The 26073-nt window shown below is 45.0% G+C and overlaps 2 protein-coding genes across 3 annotated transcripts in view; one reads left to right on the forward strand and one right to left on the reverse strand.

Annotated features, from left to right (window-relative positions):
- Positions 1 to 18833, reverse strand: mindy2 (MINDY lysine 48 deubiquitinase 2). Of its 2 annotated transcripts, XM_035520970.1 has the most exons (10): positions 18061 to 18833; positions 17290 to 17913; positions 15958 to 16015; positions 11420 to 11484; positions 6121 to 6279; positions 5241 to 5343; positions 4331 to 4473; positions 3237 to 3410; positions 1753 to 1947; positions 1 to 281 (listed from the first exon to the last, which is right to left on the reverse strand). In XM_035520970.1, exons 1-10 carry the CDS (start codon positions 18196 to 18198, stop codon positions 126 to 128), a joined length of 1815 nt encoding a protein of 604 aa, XP_035376863.1. In that variant the 5' UTR covers positions 18199 to 18833; the 3' UTR covers positions 1 to 125. The 2 variants fall into 2 exon arrangements, with proteins under 2 accessions (XP_035376863.1, XP_035376862.1); XM_035520969.1 differs by having other exon boundaries at positions 17290 to 18833.
- Positions 18834 to 19396: 563 nt separating this feature from the next.
- adam10a (ADAM metallopeptidase domain 10a) overlaps positions 19397 to 26073 on the forward strand; it is a 59065-nt gene continuing 52388 nt past the window's right edge. The window contains exon 1 of the mRNA XM_035521087.1: positions 19397 to 19548. Within this exon, the coding sequence (XP_035376980.1) occupies positions 19482 to 19548 (67 nt within the window). The 5' untranslated portion in view covers positions 19397 to 19481. The remainder of the gene's footprint in view (positions 19549 to 26073) is intronic.

Below are 26073 nucleotides of genomic sequence, written 5' to 3' on the forward strand. Positions count from 1 at the left end.
CTCCTCACCTCACCTCGCTCTTTCCTAAATCACTTCCTCCCCATCTCTTCTTGCCTTTCTGGACAGGACTGAGTCAGTGTGAAATGATGTCCTCTGATGCCTCTCAAACAACAAATCCGCTTCCGTTACAAGAGGACACATTTGTCTTTGTCTTTGGCCTCTTTCTTGGTTTTGCGCTCCCCAGCGGAGGCCTGCTTGCCTGGGCTCAGGGAGGCCGTCCCCGATGCTGCCCCTGCCACTGCGCCGTCGGCCTGAGCGCCCCCTGCTGCCTGCTGTTGGCCCTGCAGGGGGGAGTGAGGAAGAGAGACAGACATTCTACCACATGCTACAGGAATTACATTCGCTAAAGTTTGTAGAAGTGTGCAGAAGGTAAGAAAATATGTAGATACACTGCCTTGCAAAAGTGTTCATCCCACCTAAGTCATCTGAAAAACCTGTATTACAAGTGACATATTTTTTTATATTTCATGCTGTGTCCTAATTATTTAAAGTGATACTGGTTTTATGCAAGGAAAGTATTCTGTGACAAAAGGGACTAACAACAAACATGCTGCTTGCATATTCCTGAGTTATGGAAGCTCCACATTTGCATAGATACTGCACTCACGAGGACACGGTCGCCTTACAGGTATGACCTTTCTAAAGTTTCCTAAAAACTTCCCCTTATCTGGATAAAAAGACCCTTTCATTCAAGTACCATTTACCTGTGAATCTGGAGGAGAGCTGGGAAAATGTAGCACAAAGAGCAGTCTAAGGAAATGAAAGAGAACATCACAGCCACGCACAAGTTAGGAAAAACACTACAAAATAATACCCCAGTGTTTGGACATCCTGGTGAGCACTATCGGATCAGTTGTGAGGAAACAGAGGCTGCCTCACTCCACCCAGGCACTGCCTAGACAAGACGTCCCTTAAAACTCGGTATCAGAGACTCCAGCAGTGGCTCTGAAGGAGCTCCAGAGTTCAGTGGCTGAGACTGGAGTGGAGGTGCACCAGTCAGCCGTATCAAGAGCTCTGCATCCCACACACCTAACATTAGCCATTCCTCGACAATCACCATCTCAGCAGTGAAGGTGCACCAGTCAGCCCCATCAAGAGCTCTGCATGCCACTGGCCTGTATGGGAGGTTGGCTAGGCATTACTGAAGAAAATGAAGTTACTGCATTACATGAAGTAATGAAGCATCACTGCTTCAGTCTCAAATACTCTCAGCAGGACAGTGATCTCGAGCAACAAACGAAACACAGGAGTGGAACACCACAAAGGCGATTGTTCCACTGTGGCCAAATCAAGGTCCACATCTCAGTCCCACCCAGAATCTGTGGGACTGTTTGAAATCCGTAGTTCAGTTATCCCGGTGTTCTCCGTCAGGATGAATTAGCGCAAGTCCCTCGCAGGCAGACGTTTACCTGAGCAAAGCTGTCAATGCAGCAGAAATTGGTTCGACCAGGAGCTACTTTGAAAGAGTTCAATTACTTATGCAAGCAGCATTTCTTCAGTGTTAAGAGATCTGCTGACAAATAAAGGATTTTGACTTCGAAAATGTTATTTTAGGAGCATATTGGCTTGCAGTAAAAACACAGACTGGAACAATCTGTGCACATGTGATTTGTAATCCAGATGACTGATTTCGTTTAAGGGGGTGAGTACTTCTGTATGGCCCTAAGCCTCTGATAACAACCCTGCTGATGGATAGAGCTGAACGATTAGCCGAGTCACAGAAGCCCCCCGCGGCTCTGAGGGTTTGGGTACCTGGGCCTGTGCGGCTGCTGCAGCTGCCTGCGCCTGCTCCTCCTCCTGCTCCTGGTAGAACTGGGAGGCTCTGCGGTCCTCCTCTTCCTGGAGCTTCTTGGCCAGTTCCAGATCACTGATGCCCTCAGGTAGCTGCTCCCAGCCCAGCTCAGAACTTTGCTGCTCCTGCTGCAGGGACAGCGCCATCAAGTAGTCCTGCACACAACACAACCCAACCACACAAGCACTTTAGCCTCCAGTTAAACCCAGTACTGTTCCTCCTGTGAGATGATCTAGTAGAAGTAAATGTAGCTTTGTAAGCATAACCTGAGAAGGAGTTAAAAATAAAATCATGTCAAAAAACTAAATGTACTACTCTGGAGAGGACTTTAGCGCCCTCTGCTGTTCCTGTGGGATGAAGACTGAAGCCTGGTCATAACCCTGAAACACTCTCACTGCTAACCAATCAGCATGCTCAAAGCATAAAAAAGTGTCAGGAGCTGACAAACAGTTTCAGGAGACACAAAATATCCAATTTTCCAGAGGCAATAAAAGCAATGAGCGGCAGGAGGAAGAGGGAAAACCAGAGAGAGAGAGAGAGAGAGAGAGAGAGAGAGAGAGAGAGAGAGAGAGAGAGAGAGAGAGAGAGAGAGAGAGAGAGCACATGAGATGCTCTCATGTAAAAAACATCATGTGGGTAGGTTTGCTCTCATAGTCCTAAACCCACAGGGACAGAGGAGGGTTGCAGGAAAAAGGAGACCCAAAGCTTTTAACATCAATTATTGAATCTTTGAATCTATATCTCTCTCTCTCTCCCTCTCTCTCTCTCTCTCTCTCCCTCCCTCCCTCTCTCCCTCTCCACAGACAGGCTGCGGCTACAACCCCTGCATCTTAGACCCCCCTCGAGCCCCACACATGCTCCTCAAGGTCTTAGATTAACCTGAAATCTAAGTTTAGTATCAGGAAGACAAGCAGACAAAAGCCTCCAGCTCTACCCTGAGCTTCGGAACTGTGCAATGATCATGTTGATGAATAAAGCTGAACAACTGAACGATCTCATATCAAAATCATGATTTATATAATGAATGCCATTTTAAAATCTGTTGCAATTAGATATGATTTACAATACTATCAATATTCTGAGCAAAACTCTTAATTTAAATGAATAATAAAAGTTTTAATTACTGTTTTACATATAATGTCTTAACAGAATTAGCTCCAACATTTCATATGATTTATATACAAAAAGAAAAATTTGTCTTTGATACATGATACTATCTGGACCATGAATACACATGTGGAGTTTTCAAGAGTTTACACTTACAAGACATACGTTAAAAGCTGCACCTCTAGAGGTAAACACGCACAGGGGACTCTGGGAAATTACATACATGTGGGAACAACTGGAAACTTCAGAGTCCTACTGTTAAGATGACAGAGTATTTTGGAGTTTGGCCCAGCTGTGGCTAGATCTGTAGAGCTTGTATAGAGACTGTGGTCCTGACCTGGTCGATCTGATCCTGCTGTCCATGGTAGACGGTCTCCGGGTCGGAGGGCGGCCTCAGTCGGAATTCCGAGTCACAGAAGTTGCCGTCGCCGTCCACGTTGTGCAGGCTCTCCCACACCACCTTCTCTTCTGTCAAGAAGCCCTGATCAGTCACAAGTAGGTATAACTGGCCCTGCCGAGGGGGAAAAACAAAACAAAAACAAAAACAAAAACAAAAAACACACACACACACACCACAAAGGATCATCACCATCAGGTATAGTTGGTCCTGCTGCAACGCATGTGCGCGCGCACACACACACACGCACACACACACACACACACACGCACGCACGCACGCACGCACGCACGCACGCACGAGGCCAGATCTGTCAACGACTAAATGCTTACACTCTCTCCCACATACCCACCCACAGACAGCTTATCTTACCCCAGCACACCACACATTTCAACATGGTTGTGTAACTGTCTCAGCCTTACAATATCTGCAAATGCATACATTAAGTACAGCATGGATGTGTGCATGTGTACACGCGAGCATGTGCGTATGACCGAGTTAATGTTCACAAGTGTGCGGGGCTTACATGGCGTACAGGGCCAGCTCTTTTACCTGTTAGCTGCGTGCGCGTTTCCACTTGCAACACTTGGCTGCATATCTCCAGACCACTGCTATGCTGGGTCAGGGACAGTAACAGACCTCAACTCTCACCGCTCAACTATACTCAGCCTCGCTGAGTCATTGCTGTTTATGACTATGATGATTCACCACACCCCCTTTGAGCATCCTTGCCAGGACACTGAACCCCGTGCACCCTTAGGAAGCCTTCAGCAATAAGAGACGGATGTGTGCTGATAGAAAATGTGAAAGAAATGGTAATAATTACACGGATCGATTTTCATTTTTATAAAGGTCTACGGAATTGTGCTGTTGGCCACAAGAGGGCCCTAGTGCACATCATTTTTTCACTATAGGCCACAGTAACATTGTATAATGTTTTTTTGGTTGTGCATTTTTCAGTGACAATTATATATGTATGCATTGACGCTTGGGTATGTATGTGTGTGAGTGTGTATGTGTATGTGTGTGTTCACCTTGAACTTGGTCATGGTGCTGAAGTGGTTGTTTCTAAAGAACACACAGAGTTCTCCCTCCTGCACGGTGGAGGTGAGCTCACACAGGCCATGGTAAGTCAGCTGGGTGGCTGTGCTGTTGAGAAAGTGCTCTGCCACAAACCCTGAGTGACGCACAGAGGTGCACACGCATGAGCACATATGTACACATATGCATGCGCGCGCGCGCGCGCACACACACACACACACACACACACACACACACACACACACACACACGTGACCACATGAGTATCCAGGTGAACATATAAACACAGAAAAACTATTTAAGCAGGCGTACAGAAAAAGACAAAGTCATATTAGACACAGTATTACAGTCTACTCTCATGTCCCACCATTACAAACACAGAAAGAGAATAATGTATCAGAAGTTATTCAACACACAGAAATGCAGCAGGCAAAGGGATAAATATACACAATGTGATAGGAGAGCCAAGTTGCACTTACAGAGAGAAAGGGAGAGAAAGAGTGCTCCTTAAACAGGAACACAGAGAGAGAGCGCGAGTGCACGCAAGAGTGAGCGCGAGAGAGAGCGCGCTTGCTCCTTACACAGGAACAGACAATGACAACAGCCAAGAGGAGATGGGGAGAGGACACATGGACAAAAGAAGCACCGTGTGTATGCGTGCGTTCCTGTGAACACTTTCTATATGACTGACTCACACTGTTTATTTTTGTGATGCAACAACCCCCATGAAAAAATCCAGCCCAAGGACAAACCTAAACAAGACGGATATACATCTCTCGCTTATACACACACACACACACACACACACACACACGCAAACATACACACGATGCATGAAGGAGCTGGACACACAGCTGCAGGGACAGAAGGACAGAGAGCTAAGAGGAGAAAGTCTCCTCACACCTTCACCAGCCAGCTCACTGCTCGCTGACTGCTTATAACTGATGATCTTCTCAACCAGCTGGTTATAACTGCAGTTCCCCACAGCCTTCACCATGTCCCCCATCTACGAGAGAGAGAGAGAGAGAGAGAGAGAGATTTCTTAGACAATGGTAGAGAAGGGAGGATATGTCCTTTAATTCATGCTGATCCACTCTCTATATTAGCAGAATTCCACACTAGATAACAATGATTAAGAGATTTTGTCCCATGCGATACATAAAATACATAAATAAATAACCCAGCCTTTAGTTCTCTCACTCTATTCCCATGTCATCATGTATAATAAGGGAAGTGGAACAAGGGAATGTGGAGCTAGTCTATGTGCTAGAAGAGGGGTGTTCCTGAGTCCAAATATAAGCAAATAGACACAAGCATTTTCAGAAGTTTGTATATAATACAAGTGTAATAACAGACTTAGTAATATATATTTATAACATTTAAAAGCCCTTTAACTTAATAACCAGGCCTGACAGAAAAATGATAAAAACAGATTTGCATAAAACGTACTATAAAGTTGCACATATTTTAATTTGTGAAAAAAATTAAAAATGTGTAATGAAAAAATAATGAAAAAAACCCCACAAAAAAACCCACAACATTTTCCAGTGTAATCAATGGAAAGAAATAACACAAAAACAAGAATAATTAAAAAACAAAACCACCCTCGTTTCCCCAACTGCCTCCAGCAAACGCTGGGTTCAGATGACATCACAGCGCTGGTGACACCCTTTGTGCAACACCTACACTCGGTTTTAGTTTTGTTTGCTTGCTCGTTTTGGACAGAAACATTCTGTTTTTCGGACAAGCTGCCATCTGTGGCTGGAGCAGAGGGGTCAGGCACCTGGGGATCGACGAGCCAGCCGTGATAGAGCGGGATGTCGAGCAGGTCAAAGACGATGCACTCCGGTGTGTACTCGAACACCCGTACACCCGTAAACTTCACGTTCACGTCCAAACCAGTCTGCAGCTTGTGCAGGACTGCCATCGCATCACTCATGTTCTAGAGAGAGAGAGAGGAGAGAGAGAGAGAGAGAGAGAGAGAGAGAGAGAGAGAGAGAGAGAGAGAGAGAGAGAGAGAGAGAGAGAGAGAGAGAGAGAGAGGGAGGGAGGCACTGTATAAGAGGGGGCTCAGAACAGGAAACAGCAGAACCAGTGTCGTCTCCCCCTTTCCTCTTTAAACTTATTGTATTTGAAATGGTTGGATGGTTACACATGTCTGTCTTTTTCTCCGTCTGTTTTCTCTTTAAAAACAGCTTTCTACCGGAAACTGACAAATAACTGCCGTTATTTTTGTCTCTTCAGTGGTACCCTCAGTCTAAACACGGTGCTGCCAGTAAGGCTCACTGAGCCCTATTCGGACGGAATTCGTTTTACGTGGGGAGGTGGGGTAATGTAGCCACGACTCCCTTTCCGCAGTGATTTTAGTGCCGCCCCGATATGCCATGTCAGTCGTTTGTACGGACTGTGAGTTCCTGCGTAGGTAAAAATTCAGGCGCCCTTTACCTACTATAAATGACCAGTAAAAAAAAAAAAAAAACAACCCAAAAAAACCCGGTTATTTTAATCCCATCCAAATCCATAGGTATTCTGTAATATGCTGTGGAAAATGAGTTTGTTCGCTTCTTCTGGTGCATGGAAGCGCTGGAGCCTCAGCGGAGCAGCGCGTCTGGTAGTGTTAGGTAGACTACATGTACGGTGCGTAGCTGTACCTGCGTATGATAAACCCGAGGTGTTGGTACAAACGCTTTTAGCAAATGACCAACGGATCGCACAGAATTTCATGCAGCAATATTTTGAGAGAAAAGTGGAAGAGTGAGAGAATGGGGCAGCATTTACAGTGAAGTCTAAATGCCTAAATAAACTACACAGCACATACACAGACCCACACACTCAACAGGAACGCAAACACACTAGAACATCGCCCAAGTGCAGAGGGGTGAGGAAAGTAACCACACGATAAGGAACAGCAAACAAGCTAATGTCAGGCAGACCGCTGCACCCCGTCAGTCCTCTCCGTGACCATCGTTTGCGCCAGCCCCATCAAACCAAGTGCACTTCCTGTCTCCAGCCCAGACACCACCAATCTTCCCCCCACACCTAGCCAACACAGTCTGTCCATCCAGCGACTGCAGCATCTGCCTCACGCCAGAAGCGTGGGCTCAAGTTCGGCTCGAGTCACGAAAGATTTGCGACTCTGGCAACATGCAAAACAGATCACCGAGTCGGACGCAACATCATCAAACTTTGACATATGAGACTGCATAACGACCGGAAAGGCTGTAACATATTACCTATGTTAGTTTACCTAAATAATTAGCTAGTTGGATTAAAAAAAAAAAAAAAAAAAAAAAAAAAAAGAGTTTGCCCCCTTCTTGGTATCTTATTTTTTTGCATGTTTGTCACACTTAATGTTTCGGATCATCAAACAAATGTAAATATTAGACAAAGATAATACAAATAAACACAAAATGCAAAACTTTGTATCTAATTTGTTCCTGAATTTCTTTGGCTTGCTGCATGCTGTCTAGCTTGTCTGGATCTTTTGGTCTACTTCACTGTATCAGGCAGGTCCTATTTAAATGATTTCTTGATTGAGAACAGTAGTAATCAGGCCTGGGTGTGGCTAGAGAAATTGAACTCAGCTTTCCAAAGATGTGATAAATTAACTGTGGTTTATGTTTTACAGTAGGTTTAGATTTTTTTCCCCTTAATAATAAAAACCTTCATTTAAAAACTGCATTTTCTGTTTACTTGTGTTATCTTTGTCTAATATTTAAAGTTGTTTGATGTTTTGAAACATTAAGTGTGAAACATGCAAAAAAATAAGATATCAGGAAGGGGGCAAACACTGTAATAACCAGCTAATAATGTGTGAAGGGAGCTCTCTCCCAACGCACCCTTTATATTGTTGATTGTTTTTGTCTAGCTGCTCTTGTCAAAAAATGTCTGGGTAGGTACAGTGAAGATCCGATGCACTTCATCGTTTAAAGCTCTTCTCAAACCGATCTCATCTCATTTGTAGGTCATTTCTGAGTTTCAATATATACGTGAAAAACAATTACTGATTTATGTCAATTTAATATACTACATTGGCTACTTTGTTGGTGTTAAATATTGAAAGAGCATTAAACTTGACAATTTGACTGTCTTGACTCAGGACTCGCACGTGTGGACTTGGTACTTCACTTGGAACGTGCAACTTGACCAAGGACTTTAGTCAGGTTACTTGTTCAAGCAACTTGTCCCGTCTTGTTCACACACACACACACACACACACACACACACACACACACACACACACACACACACACACACACACACACACACACACACACACACACGACAAAGAATTGACTGTATGTACCGCATGTGCATGTTCAGCTATCATGTAACAGCTTTAGACTGCACCATTTAAACTGTGTGTGCATAATGATTTGATGACGTGAATAATTTCACAATATCCTGTACTTCTTATCTATAATATATGAATTAGCATGCATATGGACAGCTCCAGGGAATTATAAATAATGAAATGAAACAAAATCACAGAAAAGATCCAGAAATAGAAGCACCATCAGATACCTCTACAAAAATCCTGCTTACTGCTGCTGTTGGGAAATTGGAGTCACTGGCCCGCTGGATGCCATGCCAGGCTGATTCAGCACGCACAGGCTGGGCACCCACCAGAGAGGCCGGAGGTGCAGCAGAGTCAACAGCTCAACCCCCACCACCCCCACCTGCCCCATTCAAGCCTGTTCCAGCAACCACCCACACTTGCTTGTGGGTGGCCCTCTTTGGGCCCAGTAACCCTGCCAGACCGGCTGCCCTTCCAACATTACGTCTCCCTCTCACCAGGGCACGAACTACAGTGTCCAACAAGTAGCTCCCAACCTGAACTGAACTCCAAGTGTGAATGTGTATGCTGAGTGCGCACGCACAAAAACAGGTTGTTTACATGGTAAAGGTCATGCACATGGACATTGTAAACGATCACATGGAAACTGCTGTGTACACGGTAAAAATCTTAGCTTTGTTCACTCTGGGTGCCAGAATACTAATGACATCTCTCACACACACACACACACACACACACACACACACACACACACACACACACACACACACACACACACACACACACACACACACACACACACACACACACACACACACACACACACACACACACACACACACACACACACGGCCAAGGGGGAAGTGGCACTGACTGCTAAATCAAAATGTGATTTAAACACGCTGCAGCAGGGCCGTTCCTATCGATTCACATCTGCTATTAAACGCTGGTGTAACGTCTGGCCAGGTGGCTGCAGAACAGCCTGCTCTTTTCAATCCGTCACTCTTTCTAACTGAATCATATCAGACAGTTTGGTCAGTGTTCAGGGATAATCTGAAAACCACAAACACACACGCGCCTGATAGCATCTGACGGATGTCACACGTCTTACTTCCTATCCCTGCTGAGTGCTACCACAGTCCAAACAGACGCAACCACACCCAGCCACCATCCACTGTCACCAGTGATAAACAAACGTTGTCATTAATGCTCAAAGCTAAAAATAAGCCTACAGGAAAGAAAGTCTGAGCCTCTTAGAGATTAAAAAGAGCCCGTTGTGCGCGGAGACAGAGTGGCCCAGAGTAATGGCTTAGCACACGGCTGACAGCCACACCGTGCACTCCAGCGAGGGAGCTAACGAGGCATGAGGCAAAGGCGCAGAGCCAGGCCACCTCATGCAGCCCCCAAATAACTCCCGGCGCAGGAGAGGAACCAGCGCTCGCTGAGCAAGGCCGCCTCTGCCCCCGCACACGCCGATCTAAACACACACACACAGACACACACACAGACACACACACAGACACACACACAGACACACACAGACACACACAGACACACACAGACAGAAGCAGCGCCCCAACTGGCACCCTCTCCCAAGCAGCACAGCCTGGCAGATAACAAACAAACAGCAGACATCAACGGCTTTCCGGAGGGAAGGTCTCTCAAGTACTGACGGCTTCGCCCATAAAGCAAAGAAACACTGCATATGAGCGGAAACCCACAACCAGCCTCTGCTGCGCTGGATGGTCTCATTAGCATTTTGGCACACAGAGTGAACCAAACTAACATTTTTACTGTGTACACAACGTTCACCTTGTACACAATCGTTTCCATGTGAACCTCGAGAATGTCCATGTGCACTGCCATGTAAATGACCTTTACCATGTAAACAACTTTACAATGATCACAGATTGATCACACATTGATAACACCCCCCAAGGTACACAGGGGAACAGACTTCCACTGAACAGGAGGAATACGGAGAGGAGGATGAGCAGCTTAGAAGAGGGAACGCTCACCACCCACTCTGTCTCTCCCTCCCTCCCTGCCTCTAGTCATCAATTCAAGGATTTACTTACATGAATATGTAGTACAACAATGCAAAAGCATCTGAACTAGTTTGAAAAGCTAGCGTTGGATCATGTTTAGGAGCATCTGTAATCTCTCTCCCTCCCACCCTCTCACCTATTCTTCTGCTCTCTCACTGTACACTGCCACGCGTCCCTGCACAGTGCACACTCCCTCCAGGGCATTAAGAGACACACACCAAGTTACATTACACAACACCCTACAGGGTACAGACTAGCCCTTCCCCCCTCCCACGTCTCCACAACCTTCACGCCCTGCCGTTATCATCCTGCTTACTCGGAGGTATGGTTGGGCCACTCTGGGTAATTGCTATAGTTTGCAGAAGGGCAAAAAATGCTTCTTGAGTGAGTGTGTGTACGTGTCTGCTAATGTGCTACACACTGACTCATGTGCGCGTGCACGCACGCACACACGCACGCACACACGCACGCACACACGCACGCACACACGCACGCACACACGCACGCACACACGCACGCACACACGCACGCACACACGCACGCACACACACACACACACACACACACACACACACACACACACACACACACACGCACAGGGCACTCGTGTTCCGAGTTGGCGCAGTGGCGCGCAGGCAGGCGTGTTCGCATGTCTCGGGTCTGTAAACACAGACTGGAGGGCTTTGCTGGAGGGCGTGTGCACATTTGAGCGACAGCGACAAGCCCCTCCCGCTCACCTGCTCATAATTCAGCCGCTGTGCCTCTGATATCTCTTTTGGCTTGGCGTCGAGGATGTAGTCTCCTGGTGTATGGGGAGGGAGGGAGAGAGAGAGAGAGAGACACAGAAAAGGATTGAGAGGCAGAGGGAGAGACATGGGATGGCAGAGACGTGGTCGAGAGAGAAAAGGAGATAGAGAAAGGAAAAGAGAGAGAGGTAGATGTGGGGGAGAACAACAAAGAGCGAGGATTTAGCATATCATTATTGCACCAATATAGACACATCACAGGAGAGGAAACAAAGACATCAGAGCCAAAGCGCTCAATCCCAAACACAGGCGCTTAGAGCTGGAACATCACCACGCCCCTCCCGACATCCTGTGCTTAATAAAACGGCCACGCGCAAGCAGCAGATCTTCACATGCTTATTCTGGTCACGTGCAGGACCTCGCCTACTCCTAGGGTGCGCGGGACCTCGCCTACTCCTAGGGCGCACGCGGGACCGCGCCTACTCCACAGCTGCTTCCCAGGAAAGGCTCCAAAAGGGGCCTTGCACAGACATGAGTCCTAAAACTCTAAAATGTCCACTGGCTGGATAACGAAAGCAGAGAGCAGTTAAGGCACTGAAGGCAGAGACGCAGACCGGTGGCAGCTAGGGGTCAACTAGGGGTCATGTAAACGGTCATGTGTGATTACAAGGCATGGAGGCTCCTCTGCGACGCATTTTCCTCTCCTGAGGCTAAGGCCTCAAGTCTGGCAGGCTGCTTCCGCTCCACCTGACCTCTGTCACTTGACCAAGCTCAGCCGCAAGGCATCCGATTAGTATTGTACTCACTCACACGTGCACCAAGACGCATGCACTCACACACATACTCGTGCACTCAAGCATGCATGCTCTCACCCAAACACACCCACGCACACCCTGTCCCCTGAATACAGGGCCACAGGAAGGTGGCATTGACTACTAAATCAAAATGTGAACACAGTGTAGCGAACCCTCTGCAGCAGGGCTTTTCCTATCGATTCACATTCGCTATTAAATGCTGGTGTAACGTCTGGCCAGGTAGCTGCACTACAGACTGCTGCTTTCCGTCAGTCACTCTTTCTCAAAATCATAATCAGACGATTTTTCTTGCTCTGGAAGCCACAAAAAGTCAGTGTCAGAGAAACCCAAAAAAAAAAAAAAAAAGGCTTCTGTCTTGAAAAACACACACACACACACAAACAAGCAATCTCTTGTATTGCTTTTTTTGTGGGTTGCTGCATTAACTTGTGTAATGCAAATGAATAATGCAATGCATATTCTGAAAACGGCAGCGAATGGAAAATCTTCGACCCTTTCAATTTTTCAAATTAAGCCAGAGACATTTGTTGCCATAAAGAGCACTAGTTGAGCAGCTGTGTACACGCGACACTATAAATCCAGACCCAAAACATCAACTCTGGTGCTGCACCCACCATGAGAAACGGGAAGACCATTACAGCAAACTCGTTAATCCTTAAACAGCTTCTTAAAAGCATTACACATAGCCTTCATTCTTATCCCGACATTCCACTGAACAGACAGAGAGGAACGTTCTGAGCCTTCCCGGGGTGAGGCAGACAAGTGCAGAGCTGGGGAACATTCTGCATGTTTCAGCTTCCTCTGCGCATGGTCAGGAATGAAGGCCTGGCCGAACCTCCCTGTTCAAAAAATCCAAACATTCCAAGCCACGCCCCTTCCACCTATGCCCTCCATCTCCCTCTCCTGCCAATCTCTCTGTCTTTCTGCATCTCTCTCTTTCCTGTCTCACCCCATCCATTCATCCTAAAGTGGACTGCTGCTGTTTTTTTTTTTGAAAGCTACCACAAACAGGATATTCCTCCATGGCTTCCAGTAACAGCGGGTGAACTTCAGATGAGGCAGAATAGCATGGGGACATTCAAGCGACCGTAGAACGCACACGACAAGAGGTCGTCCTCCTCGGGCGGCCCTTGGTCATTATGAAGGGGACAGAGAATACACCTTCCTAAGCAAGCAGGGCGAGTACGATTGGACTCTCCATCTACTGTGACTAGCTTACTGGGGATTTCGGGACGACACCCCGTCCAGGGAAGGGGTTGGATGACCATGGAGACACCGGCCTCTTTATAACCTGTAATGCAACTTGGAGCGTGACTGCGAAATGTCAGCAGGCCACGTTCCCTTATGAAAACACCCGAGTCTGACCTTAAGGCTCCAGCAGGATGGTGATCCAGGTCCAGCAGTGTGACGCAGGCCTCCTAACCTCCTGACCCAAGGCTGGGCTGTTTAAGGCCTGATTCTGTTTAAGGGAGCCACGCGCATGCCTTGTGCTCTGTGGACCCTGACGTCATGGGCTCTGCAACGAGGTCATGTGGACTGCGAGTCTGAGCTTGGCTTCTGACACTGACACAATTATGGAGGTGCTAAGATCCTTTTCTTTTTCTGGGCCTCAGAGTGCAATTTCACAACACGAGTTACCGAGTTTCCAGTTCGCCATTTAATCGAACACAGCCTTGGTTTCTTGGCGACAGCATCACTTAGGGCGACAACACTGCTGGGACGACAGCATCGCCTGGGTGCAGCCTGTGTGGAACTAAAACCAGCCCTCGATGGAATGGCATTTTAAACGCAAGTCAGTGATTTCTATCTAGCAAATAAAACAGGCTGAGAGACATTAAGACGTGGGCTTACTGTTGGGGGTCAAGCATTCATTTGCTGTGCATGTTGTGGCAACCAACTGCATTCTTTGATCAACTTCAAACAGAAACTGAACCAAGTTAATCCATTATTGCAGAATGTATGAGTATTGTAACTAAAGCTTAGTCATAAAATAATCATAAAGCCATAAAGCCACGTCTTTAAAAAATGCATGCTATATTTCCTGGAATGACATTTCGTAATAAGATTAACAAAAAAACAAAAAAACAAAACCCAAAGGCTTAAAATCTATATGATTCCACAGTATATGTTGACTGGTGACACACAGTGTGTTTAATAGTGTATTATGATGTCTGAGAATGGGGGCGTTGATGGTTTTTATTACTACACTGTTTCTGATTTTAGCTGTGCGCTGAATGCAAATCATTACTGCTTACTATTACATTCACCATCACAGAGCACTAGAACAAACATCTGATTATAATGAATACAAGTCTCTCTCTCCCTCTCTGACTCCAAACCAGCTCGGCATGACTAATCTGGACCCCTTTCAAGACTTCCAAGCCGTCACATAACTCAGCAGCTGGTGTACTTCATATTTCTCACTTGTAACAGCAACACCAACGGATTTTCATTACATGAATTCAAGCGTCCGTACGCTAAGTAACCTAAAGAGCCATGGGTTCCAGAGCAAACCACGCCACCAGGGTCAGATGTAAACCGGAGAGACCTTAAAAACCGTGACGCTGGCGTCCCTCCCTCTCTACGATGTATGTAACAAAACACCTTACTCCTCATCTCCCTGCCCCATGTTATGGCAAGGGCGCTGTCCCGGGGCCTGGGGGGTAAAGTGGGGTGGAAGATGCAAAAGGGTATTAGCTTTCCTCTGGCGTTAATGAAGGGGGTGGGCCCTTGGGTATTCCCCTGACTTGGCGTGGCGCATCAACACCTGACCACGAGCCACTTCAGTTCACACTGGGTTGAAGCTCCAGCACCTGTCTCGGGGAGATGATTGGGAGGCGACTGGGAGGTGCCGTCTCCCTCGGCTTGAGTAAATGAATACCGTCGCCCTGCCAGGAATCGTTACAGCTGGCACTGCAGCAAACTACAGCCTCTGAACAGTAACAACAATGGAGACTGAATCACAAACGCAAAACACTTTGGTTTCACCACAGCTCACCATATGTTGCTATACTCACAGCTACATCAGACTGAGATGCCGACGGGGCCATTTAAACCACTGGTAATTTTAACTGATGAGAAACTTTAAGCTTGTGCCATAGGGTGGAGAAGGGAGCGCAAAGCTACACTTTAAGGCTTCATGGTATTGTTTGTTAATCATTATTACTAGCCTTTGCAATCTCACAAATGACAGCAATTTGTATATAAATCATCTAATAAAAATCACACTTTTATCGATTCCTGTGAGTATCCTAACCTGAAACAATCCAAACTGGGTGCTCTGAGGAATTATGACATTTAAATGAGCCACTTAATGTAAATAATGTTAGTCAAAAGAATGTGATTTATTTCCCTTCAAATTATGCAGCTCTACTACACTTCATACATAAAGATTTGGATTCTTATGGTCACAAAACACCTCTTTTCATGTCACATGCAGTCCTACTGTGCTTTCAAGACACTATCCCATAATTCTGATAACCGCAGAGCCAAAATTAGGTCCCCAAGGACAAACTAGTGATTAGTGAAAGGAACCTCCAGACAATTTTGAGAGTTGGTTCAACATCTGTGCTACTCCCAATTCAATAGCAATGTCCTTATGGCAGTACATGTATACTTAAGACCTGTGACTATTGCTTTTAACCAATCATAAAAGTAGCATAAGGTAAAAATAAGAACTACAGACAGAATGACTACAATTTCACTAATATTTACCTAGATACTCCATTAGCTGCTCTGCTGTGATGATCTCCATCATTGGGGGAAGCTTGACCTGCAGATAAAAAGTGTGAAAACGCGTTAAAGGTGAGAAGCGGGTCTGCAAACAAGATCTCCCAATCCCGTGTTTGGCTTACGTTCTCAAAAGGTGCACCTGTACAGCTCACGGCAGCAAGTCAGAGCCCCAGGGAACAGCTGCATCCGCACTCACGGGCTACATGAAACAGACCAGCCCTTGTTCCGACCACACTACTCCACTCAAAATATGTCCTCAATGTGGCAATCATTTCCATAGACGGCGGTGGCTTTTCAAATGGAGTTTCAGGGCTGAGCGATGTGAAGTCTCGTTTTGAAGATTAAAAAATGAAGACTCAAACAGAGACTCTGGTGCCTGCCAGCGAGCTGTCAAACAGGGTAATTAAATGGTATCTTTATAATTCAAATGAGTTCAAGGCTGAAATCCAGGATGCGACCCCATTTATGACCGTGCACAGACTGCTTAGCATAGACACACAGGCGACAAGGTGCTAGCACAACAGAGAAAAGGCCTTTTAAAAAGCTAGAACACAAGCTGTCTGAAGCTGAGTGGAACACCACATTTTCATTTGTGCCACCAAACTCTGCCAATTTCTTTTTAAAAAATATTTAAAGAGATGAAGATGTTTTTTGGGTTAGAGCCTACAAAGAATGATAGAAGAACTTGTGGTTAGCCATATGAGGACAAGACAACAAAGACAGGACCATTGGGGGTAAGCCTCACTGTTCCAAGCTCCGTGTATTTAAAATAAACTTGTTCAGCCAGACCAATAGCTTAATTCTTCATTTCATATTTAATGATTTGCAGTGATGATATTTAATTAAAGCATAATCATAATAACTTTAATATTGTTATTATGAGTATCAACTAGTTAATGAAAGAAAAATGAAAGAAAAAAAATCCTCGCAGAATTATTTATTTACTTTGGCAATGATGTAAGAAGCTATTGCTTTTGTTCATTGTAGATTCTCCAATTATTATGACCAAAACAAACCTAACTTCCATGTTTGTTCAAAATAAAGAGGGGTATATAAAAGTTATTTCTGTTCAATACACTAGAAGTGTTACTAAGTGTTCAGGCATAATATTTTAACAATTTTCTGTTTTTGCAGGCAGACTAAGCAACACTACGTGACCATACCTGTGATTTCTAAAATGCAAGAGGATTTTTCTTCTTTCTAGGATGACTAGCTAACCGGCTGCACAAACAAAACTGCTTGGTTCATTTTTAGAAATTTCTAAGATGGACTTATTTGTATAGGAAACTGAACAGTAAGGTCGCCATAATTTACCTTCCAGGCCAACAGGAGGACATTCATGATGGCCAACAAAGGGCACGGGCCATTCTCGTTCTGGGTGATGATAGGCGTGTTCTCGTCCTTCCACTTTATCCACTTGATGTGGTATATGGACTGGCCAGCGCCTCGGTCTTTACCACACGGCATCTTTGCTCCGTCGGCGCCATACTCGCTGTGGAGGGCCAAGGTGAGAGCCTTATCCTCCAACCCTTCGCTGTTGAGGTCAGAACTTGGGCATGAGTTCAGGTTGGAGAAGGACTCCAGAGAGTCGGAGCTGCGCGACTCGGCCGCGATGCTCGGCTCACTCCCACTCGGGGGACCCTCGGAAATGGTGTTCTCGTTAGCATTACAAGTGCCCGATTTTGCGCTCGCCGTTTTACTGTCCGGGCACAAATGAGTCGGCTTTGACGGCTGCGCTGACTCTTGAACCACAGAATCCACAATATCCTTATGCACATTTGAACTCCCCACAGCGGGTGCCTGGATCAGGCCGGAGGGGTCCCCCTTCGCTTGGATGTTTACTAACTTTGAGGTGGCGTCTCCGTCATTCCCGGTAGCAGCAATCGACGCGCCGTGTCCCATCCCATTGCTCAGCTGATCCACACCAGACGGCACCGCCTGAGAAGAAATGTCCGAGTGCATGATCTTGTTTTCGGTCGAACGAGTGTCGATTATTTCAGAAACGTCTGACCTGCCTGCGCAGGAGATCGCGTTAGCATTAGCACTTTGAGTCCTGCTTGTTGTACAACTACCCAAAGTACTGACCGAAGGCTCTCTCTTACTGCACATCTCGGCCGCTACTCTGACTCCGCCAACTGCCCTGATATCCCCCGTTTCTCCAGAAACAACCGTGCACAGGGAGCTTCCGCCAGTGTCTCGACGAAGGTTGGCGTTTTCCTCCATTTTCGATGGCAGCTCGACGACAGCCTTTAACTAGACTGCAGCCCCAGCCTCAGCTCCGTCGACGCCATGACATCTCTGCCCCTGACGTCACCGGTTTAGAGGCGCCTGAGCTTTAAGCAGAACAGCTTTATTTGATACATGCGCAGGGTGTCTGTCCGGTACCATAACAGCTGAGAGAAATGAATAAGAAAAAATAATAAAGAAGGTTCAGTTCGATTTTTGACTACCTATTTAAAATAATCAAATTACACATGTTCATAAAAAATATGAACACGGCAAATTACTGGATCAAATTAAAATAATATTTGAAGGACGATATCTTTTTTTCAGGGGCATATCGGTGTGTTTATACTTTGATTTAACATCAATCATGACTATATGTAACTTTATTTTGAATAAGCAGTCCAAAATTGGACCAAAGCTGAACTTATTTTATTGATTATACACTATTCAGTTTCACCGGGGACAACTTTCAGCTTCTCTATTTAATCAGTTTAAAATATAATTCTAAACTCTGTGATGACTATCTTTGAGGTTCAGGCACTGAAGTAAACTGGTTAGTTCTTCGTATTGATTTTAATAGTTTTCCCTGTCTCTGACAGAAATAACGTACTTGTTCACCTGTGGTCGCATGTGGTGTGTGGGAATTAAATTTAGACGTAAATGTGGAGGCCTTTCCCTCATTTCTTTAATGCATTACTTATATTCGTCGCTCGATGGCGACATTTACTTGGGAAGCTGTTCTAGATTAAAAAAAAATATAACAAAAAACGTATTCAACGGAACCGCGTGATTTGGACCCAGGAGCGTTTTTGTCGTAGGTTCAGTGAACATCGTCAGTGTTGGTCATACCCTTCCATGTGGCTATATGCTGATACTGATACTATATGCTGATATATTCCTTCATACTCAGTCCTAACTCAAAGTATAAGACAAAACACCATATCATACCGGAATATGAATGCAGTGTTATTTTCTCTATATATATCATTTCAAGCTTCTGAATACAAATCATGCATAAAATATTCTTACAGATACGTCTACCAAAACGCTTAATTGATTACTTTAAAATAATAATAATAATAATAATGATAATAAATGCTATAAATCACAGAAGAAAACAATATGTAGTGGTTGTATAAAGGGGCGGGGCTTAACCCTCTGCCGAGTTTGACGTCAGGTCGGAGACAAGCGGCGCGAGGCCGCAGATAAGCCGCCGCTGTAAACACGAGCGACTGTGCCTTTACCGAAACAAAACCTTCGCGGTGGTAAATGTGGGAGCGATGAATTTATTCGCTATGGTTTTGATCAGACTCTTTGTGATATTTTACTTCTTAAGTGATACCAAAGGTAAGTCGCAGCTTTTAATACATTTTCACAGAAAGAGTCTGGTTGATAGAGAGCGAGTGAGTAACGTTAAGGGAGGGGTGACTAGCTAGATGGCTAGCCTAGGCTAGCTAGGGTTGGTGTTATGTGCGGAAGTGAATAACTTACTATGGGACATCTTCTACTAAAAGAAAGGTAGTTGCTTGATAACAGTTACATAAAGCGCACTGTCTTGAATAAAATATCTCGTGTTCTCACCTCCGAATTGGATTAGAGTAGTTTGGCAAAAGTAAAGAAGCTATTATGTGCCAGCTGTCAACTAAAACCAGCTAGCTGGCTACCCTAAGTTCGAGCGTAACATCTTACACGGCATTTCAACAAAGAAACTAACAAAAACATTATTATGCTGATTACCAAAACTTATTTGAAAGTCATTCAACCAGCTAATGACAAATTTCAGAAATGTGTCAAAAACCCGAAATGGTCACAAAGAAAGGTTATCAACGAAGAGGCTCGATGACGGCGTCAGAGAGAAAAATGCGTTCTCTCAGTCTGGAGTGAAGCAGGTTTTTGCCCTGGACTGATAGTGCGCTTGTTTGACCCTTGACTGGCTCCCGAACCACGGAAAGAACGAAAACAGACAGACTGCGTTTTTGAAATAACCGTTATAAACGTCTAGTTACTTCGTCTAGTTATATAGCTGGATAGCTATATAAGTAGTTAGCATTACAGTGTCGGACAGGGCAAGCCGAAACTTGACTTCAGGATAATGTGGGAGTGGGTTGTCATTAACTGGAGTCCGACTTCTTTCCGCGTTTTTTTTTTTTACCTCAGCGACCTACTAAGAGACTTGCAACTGTTGTCACTTTGCTGTGTCCTAATTTTCTTGCAGTCGTCCTTATAGCTTACGCATTTTCCTACAATGCAGGAAGTGTCGGCAATCACGTAGTCAGTATAAGTCAATAATGACTCTCCCCAAAAGGTTTCTCACCATCACGACGTTGTTGGTTTTGCTGTATTGCAACTCGTGCAAGTTGAAGCGAAAACGCGCAAGTCATATCAACATGAGGCAGGATGTAGAACAGGGCGAGTCGTTTTTTCCAGTGTTTCTCTTTCTTAATCAGCAGGCCTTATGATGTGTCAAAGTTCACTTCACTTTACCACCCCAAGTTTTACAAGGGTGCACTTTTTTTTAATCATAATTGCTGCTGGTGGTCTTGCATCTGACTGACTACATCTACACAGGTCTCATTTTTCCATTCTATTTAATCTTCTTTAAATTGGAGGATTTCTCTCAACTGTTGTTGTTATTTTAAAAAAGAGTAAAATGGCTGGGAATTGCCCACTTTGATTATATGGTGTTAGACAAAGTGATGTAAACTGTAAGCCTTTTTTTTTTTTTCCATTTTAGGACGCCATATATTTCAAACCAAGTCTATGTGTCATATAACTGTTTAAAGAATGTAATAGGATGTTTTTGTAATAAGTTGGCTCATACTCCAGTATGGTGAAAATGGTCAACCACACTGTAAGAGCTCTGACCATTTAAGTGTTCAAAAGCTACCCTGCTTACAGCTCCCATCACATTGGGGACACACTTTGTTAGGTCATACTTCCCCCATGTCTGGATTGAACTGCATGTCTTGAGGGTTTTAGTCAAGAAATACAGGCTCTGCATATTGTTAGTGCTCTGGTAGAGCAGGTTTGTGGAGCTGGTGGCCATGCACGAGGCTGTCAGGAAACATGCTAGCCAGGGGAAGCTCAGGGATTGGAAACTTTTCAGCGACTTCAAGACTGCACAGGAGAGGACTGGGTTGTAGTGTACAATGGCAACTTTTCAGTACATTATGTTCAGTGAATTTCAAGGTGGGTTGCATATTATTTGTGCAGTGTAAGTGGAAAAACAGTGGCTGCATATTTTCTCTCTCTCTTTCTCTCAAACACGTGCACACAAAGCAGTCTCTATAAGTGTGTTTAACTTGCAGACATGGTAGAAGTGACTGGAGAGAGGATGTACAGACTCACAGGGAGGTCATTTCTGTCTGTGCATGCTTTCGAAAAGAGTATGGAAGCTAGACAGTGATGGGTTAAAGTCATGTGTTCAGTGATGAAATGCATCTCCCTCAGTGGCCTGTGACAAAGGTCTTTCGTAAATAAGGTGTTTAGTGGTCATGTGCTGAAATTGGAGCATTTTGAATCTTGCTTTTGTGAATTAGTTGTCGTTTAATTCATAACAGATAAAGAATGGTGATTCCTGAGATAGATTTGATATAAGGTGAAGATGTATTGTAAAATAAAAGATGTCGACAGTTTCTGTTTTCGCTGGGATGGTGGGTGTAAAATTCAGTGTTTTGAGAGACTGTTGATTTTGCACCTTCAACCAAAATACCTTCTCTCCTCCAGGGCTACATGTGAATAATTTATTGTATGGAGGCAATGCAAGGTGCTAATCCGCTCTGTCTGAGAGCAGTGCTAACAGCTGGCCCTCCCCAGAAACTGTTGGAAAATCCTTGAGGACAGCAAAGGACATGTTTCATAAAGCTGCCTGCCCATCCGGTGAATGCTCACGCACAGCTCTTGCAGAAGGCTTCATTTCTCACATGTTTTTTTCAGCTTTTATATTCCAGAGCTTTGTTTTCCACTGAGGAAGTGCATGAAGTGGGTGTGACTGGGCTTTGGATGTTGTATGGCAGGAAGTTGCTGCCTTCAACAGTGGAGGATGTCAGGGTGAGGCGGTCTTTGTGTCTGCACAGTTACTTTTGTTCGCGGCGGGCAAGACCTGAAGCAGAGTTAGGCAGTGCTTGTGTCCTAAAAGCACCATGACCTGCCATCAGAGTGAGGGTATGGGAACACTGCCTGGGAGAGTGCAAGCTTGTTTAAAGATACGTAATCCTTGATTAATGCCTTGTCCGGTAGCTAAAGATTAGGCCACTATTCAATGAGTCCTGCTAAGGTGTGTCAGCAAAATGAGAAGTGACATTCTATTTTGACACCATAGTGCTAAAAGAATAAATAGAATTGTAAAAAAAAAAAAAAAAACCTGAAACTGACACAACATCTAGTGTTGAATTAAGCATACAGTGTTCATTTATGTTCAGGTGGAATTGGACAGGTATTAATTCAGCACTGGGAAATTGGTATAAACTCTTGAGTCAGTGTACACAGTAGCTTCACATATTTTGACTGTAGTAACATTGTTCATTCCAGTTAACTTCAACAGGCAGTGCGTATGCCACAATTAACCTGGAACTGCACCATGCTGGAACGGTGGACGAGCCGGTCACTAGTTAGGGTTATCAGTGCTGACCTGCTGTTACCGGCTTCTCTGTGGGTGCTCCTGCCATAACGGTTGTCCCTCTCTGTGAACAGAGCAGTGTTAAAAACAGGCTATCTGATAACAAATAAAAACTTCTGCGTGTTTTCTCAATACCGACTTCCTTTGGAAGAGGAAGCACATGCTCATCGACACACCCTTCGAAGTGCCATTTTCTGAATTCTGCGATAAGCACGCGCAGAATGTGCTGCAGGTTATAAGTTCCTCACTGAATATCAATAGGATGTCGGTAGTATGGTGAGGTTAAAATCAACATTAAACGGCCATGACAAGTGTGAATGTGCAGAAAGAGCAGACTGACGAAGCAGCTGTCGGAGCGATAAGATGCAGGTTCCATGGCTTTTTTTTTTTTTTTTTTTTTTTTTTTTTTTTTTTTTTTTTTTTTTTTTTTTTTTTTTTTTTTTAAAGGCCCATCCCAGCAGAAGCTGGAACTCCAGGCTTGGCCAGAGGAGCCAGACGTGTGCACAGCTCTCATTAAGAGCAGCCTCCCGCTGCCGTCAGGAGTTGACCGTAGCCCTACTGCTGAAAACCACTCACCGGAGAGCTGACAGCAGACCCAGACACAGTGCGGCGCCGAGTGCAATGGATCTTCCCCTTTGCTCTGTTCTTGCTCTGCACTTTTCAGATGGTGGCAGCTGAAGTTTCCTATAGGAAACAAAACAGGAGTAAACAAACTTGGCGACCTGGGCCAGAGCAGGAGCATCTGAAAGGCTTTTAATGGCCTGTCCCCAGGACAAATGGCCAATCCACTCTGCTTGGTGATGCTTTCAGTAGGGAACAACAGTCCATGCCTTTTCTTCCTTGCTACAGTTTAGATTTATCTCTATCCTGTAGATTAGATTTACCTTTGTCCTACAGATTAGAATTTTTGGCTGCATCCATCTGTTGTTCAGTTGCTGTCTTTTCTTTTCTCCAAATGCCTGACCAGGCTAGTCTGCATGACGTGCATCATGTCACATATGTGTGTTCTTGGGTGTTAGATCATTGTTGTTAAAATATAATTTTGTGGACAAAAAAGTTTGTAATGCCTCTAATTACAAAAATGTAATAGCCTTAAAATGAGCTTTCAGTAATCCGGTTGTCCCCTAGTCTAGGTTTATCAGGCTGACCAGCTCACTGTAAATTGGCTCAGTCCTCTCCAAAGCACACTGGAATGTAGTAGATGGTGGTATGAGGCAGTAACAGTGCCACACCTCATGACTGTCTGTGTCTGAATACCCCTTCCCCAACAATTTGCCACGGAAGACCAGCCCTGCTCTCACACACCACCACAAAAGCTCATTTGTCTGAAAACATCTGCCATGCCTGTCAGAGTAGTAGCTCTGCTCCGGCTTGGGTCTCATTTGGACCCCACATGGCAGCGCTGACAGCTAGATCACATAAAAGGGCCCTTCTGTTGACATCTGCTTTGTTCCATTTTTATTTAATGCAGTAGCATTGTTTACCTCTGTGAGAGCATGCATGCGAACATGGCCTACTTGGGCATTCAAATGTTCACCCAGAGGTTGAGGTTCTTAGCCGTACAACCGTGGACCTGGCGACCACCTTGCTGCATGCCCACGAGCAGCAAGGCACAGTCAGCTTGGCGGATCTCCTGGCGAAGGATCAGTTTAACTTTCCTGTCATGCATGGTCTGAGTCCTCTCTGCTGGACCTGTTGTTCCTGAGCTGTCCATCCATGTAACTGATATTATCTGCTTTCTCAACTACACCCTTGCAGGGAAGCAGGCAGTGAGCTAAAGGCCATTCACTAGTCATCCTGGGCGTGTGAAGCAAGCAGGTGCTGCTGGACCAAGCAGCTCCTGTCACGACTACATCGCACTTCCTCGTCATGGTTTTGGCACCGACGTCATGACCTCTGACTGTGTAGAGAGCTGTTCCAGAGAAATGCCATCATCATGTATGCGGACTGAAGTGGGTTGGTTGGGGTTTTTTTTTTTTTTTTGGTGGGTTTTTTAGTGGGGTTTTCAGACACTTTTTTGATAAGCTGCTAAGCTTGTTCATTTTTCCAGCTCATAGGCCGTTCACTTCTCTCTGCATGAGCAGCTGGCAGGGTCCATATAGGCAAAAATGTTTCCATGTCATGCATTTGTGTAGTTTGAAGGGAAGAACCGTAGGCGTGCAAAAACGATGATGTCTGTCGGTCGACATGCAGAGCCCCTTTGTTGGTGTGTGAATGCGACAAGAAGTGCTGCTTCCCTCAGTGCTTTGTTTAAGAACACTTGGTTTGACTGGAATAAAAAAGTTGCACGTCTCCTGGTAAACCTGGAAGAAAACATGCAGTTGTGCCTCCCCTGTTCAACAGGACTGATGCTGAACGATCCCAACTGTTGATGAGAAGACCTTAATGTTGATCACGCTGAGTTTCCTAGAATGCACTAAAGTGCTTCGGTTTTGCCTTAGGATGGTGTGAGAGTTACGTTGAGTTTGTGATGCTGCCTTTGTTTTTGTTTTTTTCGAATAAGTAACATGTTATTGCGTTGTTATTAAACTACCTGGTCTCTCCTTCTCAGCCGCTTCAGATTGATAATTTTGATCCCCTTTCCAAGAATAGAAGCGTCTGCCGCACACAGCACTTGAAAGGCTAAACAAATTAAATAAATTTGGCTTCAGTCTGAGACTGATGAACTGCCCTTTCCACAGGTCCCCTAATTAACTGCATGGTTAAGAGCACTGTGCTTTCCTGCCAAATGAGTCTCTGAGAGTGGTCCATCATTTTTTTACGTATAATATGTTTATCCCCTTCTACTGTTGTTTTAGCTAATTAGTGGTGGAGCATCGGAGAAGTCTGATTCTTGTTCGGCTTTATAGGCTGGAACAAGTTTTAGTTCTTTAGCTCTCATATATTGTCCAGTCATCATTCTCGTGAGTGACCTCTGATATAATTGTTCCAGTAACAGAAGTTTCTTTCTGAATCTATAAGTCCTCTTTGTGTGTGCTCCTTGGTCCTGAGGCGTGGCGTGATTATGTGCAGTATAACCATTCACTTTTCTCTCTCCTACAATGCAGCGCTTCATATCTCAACCCCTTTCTGTTTGTCTGTAAAGCAGAACCCGGACCGCTCCTGCAAACCTCTGTGCTTTGGCCTGGGCTATCTGTGGATGTCTGCAGTATATTTTGCACATATTGGCACATACAGAGAATAGCTCGAATGCATTTTGCATATATGTACAGTTGCGTATATGTATAACGGCAATAAAATTGAACTGAACTGAA

Source organism: Electrophorus electricus, chromosome 21 (genome assembly GCF_013358815.1).
Source record: "Electrophorus electricus isolate fEleEle1 chromosome 21, fEleEle1.pri, whole genome shotgun sequence".
Taxonomy (NCBI): Eukaryota; Metazoa; Chordata; class Actinopteri; order Gymnotiformes; family Gymnotidae; genus Electrophorus; species Electrophorus electricus.

Bases quoted from the DNA above. Each gene is read 5' to 3' on its own strand.
- mindy2 (XM_035520969.1), bottom strand. From the start codon at position 18,198: ATGGAGGAAAACGCCAACCTTCGTCGAGACACTGGCGGAAGCTCCCTG. The intron at 5,344-6,120 runs GTGCCTGACCCC...TCTCTCTCGTAG, and splicing joins GCTGGCTCGTCGATCCCCAG to ATGGGGGACATGGTGAAGGC. The intron at 282-1,752 runs GTACCCAAACCC...TCCCCCCTGCAG, and splicing joins CAGCAGCCGCACAGGCCCAG to GGCCAACAGCAGGCAGCAGG.